The sequence below is a fragment of the Notothenia coriiceps genome, unplaced genomic scaffold, assembly GCF_000735185.1.
Source record: "Notothenia coriiceps isolate Sejong01 unplaced genomic scaffold, NC01 NC01_scaffold00035942, whole genome shotgun sequence".
Taxonomy (NCBI): domain Eukaryota; kingdom Metazoa; phylum Chordata; class Actinopteri; order Perciformes; family Nototheniidae; genus Notothenia; species Notothenia coriiceps.
The window spans coordinates 30017-36220 of record NW_011368643.1 but is presented as its reverse complement, the minus strand read 5'-3'; the positions used below and the strand labels follow the sequence as shown (position 1 = coordinate 36220).

The window sequence follows — 6204 nt, the reverse complement described above, 5'->3', positions numbered from 1 at the left end:
ACCCTACTTTTATAATTTTCTAATCATAAATCTAGTCGCCAGAAGCAAAATGCTAACGTTATGCTACAAACAAACTACAGCAGGGTCGCTGCTTCAACGTCACGCCAATTTAAGATCCATATTCAAAAATACAGATTCAAAATGGTACAAGTTGAAGCGTTAGTTTGAACAGTTTGCAGGAGGCAGGTACTTGCTTTCAAGCAGAACACGGGGAAAAACAAACTTAGCGGGAGTGTTTACGTGTTCGGGGTAATGACGTACAACGGCCTCGACAACTTCTCTAGTCCTATTCAGCCACTTGTTAACAACCATCGTTTTTCAGACAGGTAAACTCTTCACCAGTGGGGTCACTGCTGATGTATTTAATGTCGTAGAACAAAACGTGATCTCTCTCTTCAATTTGTGTCAAACACAGACCTTATTTCGGGCTATTTTCCAAAAACCTATGGAGAAGTTGCATTGCTTTTTGGCGAAGGAACCGGAAGTGGTAAAATGCTAACTTACTTCCGGGTTTTAGGACGCGTCACTGTGGCACTCTATGGCATCGGTGGTAATACTGCACATAACGATAAGATAAATACAGTGAACATTAAGGGGATGAGTTGATACATACAGTAGTGGTCAACCTTAACAAGCCAATAATGGATAATCATTTCATAAAAGGACAAATGTATTGATAATTAATGAACACGAAAATGTTAACTCTTCTTGAAATTTGTTGGAAATGTAAAATCTCCCTGATTTTCTTTTTTTATACAGATTTTGTTGTAGTCATTCATGACATATCACTTTTGTTGATCCTATTTGCTTGTTAATATTGTGTTGGCAGTAGTTCTCATCAAAACTGAAACAAGCACACGATCACACCTGTTTTGGCTAATCTGCAACATGATGTCCGGAAGCAGAAAGTAATGGAAATTGTTTAATTCTTCATGACACTGATTCTGTTAGTCTTCACATTTCTGCTTCACAGTGCAAATGATCTGCTCACATGACACATGGTAAACCACTGATGTAAGACTTAACACCTTAAATCAGAGCGTAAAAAAGGAAAGAAGAAAAGAACTAAGGAAAAAGTTTAAACCCAGTGTCCACATTCACACTCTCTCATCCCACTGCCCTTGAAATAATGAAGGTTTGATCGAAGGTCTATTTGTTACTCTCAAGTAAGACGCACTGAGATTTCAAAATGTAGTATCGTGTATACGTTTAAATATATTTAATTGAATTATCCTATTACTTTAATATAACACAAATCTAAAATGTTAAAAAACTGAGTTTGAATTTGCATGCCAATGTTGCATTTATCATGATTTTGCATTTGTCATTGTCTATGATGTCCGTCTGTGCATAAACTGTCAAAAATGGTTCACTTAATTCTCTCTAAAATATGATTATGGAGATTTTACCCGAGCAAGTATGTAGTTTGTTGAAAATTGAAATTTTTGAAACATTCCTCATACTTCAAAATAGATGACTGCATGTAGAAAAGACAAGAAAAAGGGTACTTACAATGTGGTTTCTGGTTCGGATAATTCGCTGAACTGTGTGCTTCCATTGGAGCGCAGAGCACCAGGGGAAGCCTTGTCACTTTTGCTGCTTCCAATACTGCTGCCCAGACTCTCACAGCCATCGCTCTTACTCTTCGGAGACTTCTGGAAAGAGCTGGCTGTGCCCGCCTCAGCCTGCCATAGGAAGCAGGAGCAGCGAGTCCTCAGCTCTTTGTAAAAACGATTTGGCCGCAGGGTGGACAGCAGCCACGGACATCCCAGCAGGTTCTTGAACGCGGTGCGAAACTCCGGACTCCTGCAGTAGATGATAGGATTGAGGCCAGAGTTGATGTAACCCAGCCAGTTTAACAGTCTGAAGATCTTCTCTGAGGGAATATCTCTTTCAAATGCGTTGATGATGTTGGCCACAAAGAACGGCAGCCAGCACACAGTGAAGGTCCCCATGATGATCCCTAAGGTCTTCAGGGCCTTGTGCTCTTTGACGAGCATCAGCCGTGACGGCCGCCGCTTGGCGCTCTTTCTCTGCAAGGTGCTCGGGGCTGGACACGCGTTTGGCAGGATATTGTTGATGTAGGGGCTAACTTGCGCTGTTAGACAATCATTCTGGAAACGCAGGCGATTCTTATCTATGAGCTGAACCTGCCGTGTGGCTATTAGAAAAACTTTTGCATAAACAAATATCATTATGAGCAGTGGAATATAAAAAGACACGATAGAAGATATAATAGCGAAGAACCTGTTGGTCACAAAGTCACAGCATGTAGGGGTGTCGTAGCACTTTTTTGCCTCCTCGTCATCATCTCTCCAATACCCTTTCATAATCGGTACAAAGGAAATTAGAGCGGACACTACCCACACTAGGCAAACTATTACCCTGGCGCGCCACTTGTTGAGGAGAACTTTGTACCTGAGAGGCCTCGTGATGGCTATATATCGATCCACTGCTATGATGCAGAGCGTCTCGATGCTCGCCGTCACACACAGGACGTCCACAGAGGTCCAGACCTCACAGAACGTGTCACTGAGCTGCCAGTTTCCCGTCACCACTATAGTGCCCCCCAGAGGCACTACGAGGACCCCCATGATGAGGTCAGCACACGCCAGGGACATAATGAAAATGTTTGTGGTCGTCTGTAGATGTGAAGTACGAGCTACAGCGATGATCACCAGCAGGTTTCCTACCACTATGGTCAGTATGATGAAGACCAGAACGATGAGGCTCCAGGGGCCCACCGCATCGTGGTACGGATCAGTTCTGTTGGGCACATAGGAGGCAAGAGTGCTCAAGTTGCCATCCATTATAATAAGCTACAGGTTGTTTTTCTCACGTTAACAAAACTGAAGAATCTGCTTTCCTTACAAGCATCATAAATCTGCTCACTAGATAATAGTTATTATTCTTGACTTTCCGGTTGCTGCTTACATTTCACAGCTTGGGAGTCCGGTTTGGCTGAGTTCAAAAGGCAGTAGTGGCTTTCCATGTTTCCAGATGTGATGACCAAGATTTTTTTTTTAGTGCAAGTTCTTCTGGTGCGGTCAACCAAAGCATGTTCTCTAAAAAAGATGTATCCACAAGTGTCCACAAAGCTGAAACAATGTTAGTTCAAGAAGTGACAGCACTTTCACGAATCCGGGAAGCGTTAACATAAAGCAAAAACAGACTTTCAGAAGTAAAGTATCCGGACGTGTCCATTTAGATAAATCCACTGGGACTTGAGGAGTTTGCTGTGTTTTCCCTGAAGCTTGCAGGAGCTACAATGCCACAGTTGGACTGTTGGAGACCAAGCAACAGTGACGCCGTTGGAAGAACCACCAGAGTGCACCAGAGTGGCTACCCACTCTTTTTTTTGCTATCTCTCTCTCTCACCCTCTCTAGCTCTCTCTTGCACAGACGCACACACACACAGACACACACACACTCTCTCACTGCAGGTTGGCCAAGATTGTATTGGCTCTAATCACACCCTGACTGAAGGGAGAGGGGAGGAGTTGAAAAGTGTGTCTGTGCGCTAAAGCCCCATAAAGGGATCACTACCCTAATAGAGTCACACACACATATGCAAACAATCACACACATACTTTGTAACCTATATACCCGTATACACACGTGAAAAAGAACTACTCCTGCATCAGAGAGTGTTAAAACCCCAACAAGATGTTTTGGCATTCACAGTGTTAACTGGAAAGAGTAAAAGTATGTGATGACCATCCAGTCCTTATTCTTTAATGTCACTGAGGTTGTGTTGGATGTAGCAGCTCCACTAAGCTTGTTAACTCATTAACTGTCACTTGAATGTGTCAACACTGAAAGGCTTTCCACTGCTGGCTTCAAACACACACTTCCAAGGCTCAACAACGGGTTGTGTCAGACATTTGGGCACAAGCTTTGCAGTACAAATTAGATTATGAGACTGTTTTATTACGTTTATCTCTCTTCTTCATCTTCACTTCATATCTAAAAGTCTCAAAAGGTTTATTTGTAAAACAGTATATGGTTGCAGACCACAGAGCACGAGGCACCCAACTCTAAAGAACAGGAATTAAATGCCCCCCATTTGACTCAAGTAATAAACAAAAATAATAGATGGCTATCACGGTGTTACTTGAGCCAGTGCACTGGAGAAGAACAATCAGGCAAATGCCTTTCATGCGATTCAGCTCAGATACCCAGCGCTCTGCTGCAATGCTGAGCTCTCTTGTCACCCAGCAGTTCCTTCTTTGGTCCGATCATCTGTACAACGGCAGCTGTGATTGCTCTGCGTTTGTTCCCAACCCTCACATTACTTCTACTCAATGAGAAGATAAACAAGGGAATACCTTTCATACATTTCTACATACCTTTCAGGGTGTGCACGCTGAATAAGGAATCATCAAGTCATATATTGAATTATTTATTAGAGCAGCTATGATCGAGATGTTCAATAAATGTACCAATGGACGCAATGAAGACAATATAAATAAGGTCCCGTGGTGATGAACCTACAGAAAACTTTTTCACAAATGTTCAGTTCAACGTGGTCTTATGGAGCTTTAATGATTGTATTTTTTGTGTTTCTACTCATAATTTAGCTATCCAGTCCACAGGTTTACAGTTTTCTGTTCCATTTTGACATTAGGAATCTTTTTCTTTAGACTTAAAAAGTGAAAAACCTTTAAAAAGGAACAGTACACTACATGCTCAATACTAAAAGGCAGACCGACATAGATAGTAACTAACTGGTAACATGCATGTGAAACTTCATTTCATTTCATTTCAAACCTTTATTTAACGAGATTGGTCCCATTGAGATCATAGATCTCTTTTTCAAGGGAGACCTGCAGCATATAGGTTCCACATGAAACATAAAACAATAAAGGACATCATACATTATATTTACAGGATACATTTACATAGTTATAGACATTTACATGTGCCCATAGTATCAACGAGCATTTCATTTAGCCTAGCTTTAAAAACATGCAGAGGAATGAGATTGCTCAGTTTCAATTCTTGCTGAAGATTGTTCCAAGCAAGTGGAGCTGCGCACATAAAAGCTGTCTTACCTAAGACAGTCCTTGCTCTTGGCACATCTAACAATAGTACATCATGCGATCTCAGACAATAGCTGCTTGCAACTCTGTGTTATCAGAGAGCAGGAGGGTATACTACGAAGCAGGATTTTCGCTTAGCCGGCTAACTTCAGGGAAAACTCGGGGTTTCCGGTCCTACGAAGCTGGTTCTCTTTTTAGCAGGCTAGATCTCCATGGTAACTTAGGCTGTGCGGCTAACCTGCCCCGGAGCAGGTTAGGTTGCAGGCTAAGAGCTCAACTCAGTGAAAGCACTGCCTGCTGACCAATCAGAGCTCAGTGTGCGGAGTTTAAAGCGATCAAGTCATATTACAGGAGAAAGGAAATACAGAAAAGCTGCCGTTGCAGGAAAGACGTCCGGCAAAAATCACTGACTGTGTGAACGTGAACATTAATAGAATATCACCTCCCATCTTCAGAGCAATCTGACTATTATAACATTAGCGTTAAGAAAGCTTACTTAAATATCTGCCACAACATAAGTAACCGGATCAGAGNAATACTACATCATGCGATCTCAGACAATAGCTGCTTGCAACTCTCTGTGTGATCAGAGAGCAGATATAATACAGGAGTTTACCCAACAAGCAGGTCATTGACATGAAGTTTAAAAGTAAGACAATCATCAAGCCAGATAGCTAGGTATTTGTAGAAGGTAACCACTTATTTGTTCTTGCATAGTAACAATATCTAAAACAGGCTCTGGTGTCTTTTTAGCTTTTGAAAATAGCATTACCTTGGTTTTATCAACATTTAAAAGAAGCTTAAGCTCAGAGAGCTGAGTCTGAATAATGTTAAAAACAGCCTGTAATTTAACACCAGCCTCCTGAATGGAGGGACCTGCACAGTACATCACGGTATCGTCCGCATAAAAATGTAAAGTAGCTTCATTCACATTTTCACCTAAACTGTTGATATATATGGAGAATAAAAGTGGACCTAAAACAGAACCTTGAGGAACACCATTAGCCATGTTTAACCACTCAGAAGACAGCCCATCAAAGTGAACACATTGGGACCTTTCAGAGAGGTAGTTCACAAACCACCCCACTGCATGGCTGGATATGCGAATACTGAGTAGCCTCTGCTTTAAGATGTGATGATCGACGGTATCAAACGCTTTGGA

At 41.8% G+C, this 6204-nt stretch overlaps 1 protein-coding gene and 1 long non-coding RNA gene across 2 annotated transcripts in view; both read right to left on the bottom strand.

Moving 5' to 3' along the window:
- The window catches only part of LOC104963278 (uncharacterized), a 13277-nt gene that overhangs the window by 1112 nt on the left and 5961 nt on the right, over window positions 1-6204 (bottom strand). The window lies entirely within an intron of this gene.
- Window positions 1491-3418, bottom strand: adrb3a (adrenoceptor beta 3a). The gene has a single exon (XM_010791846.1). It carries the CDS (start codon window positions 2808-2810, stop codon window positions 1509-1511), a length of 1302 nt encoding a protein of 433 aa, XP_010790148.1. The 5' UTR covers window positions 2811-3418; the 3' UTR covers window positions 1491-1508.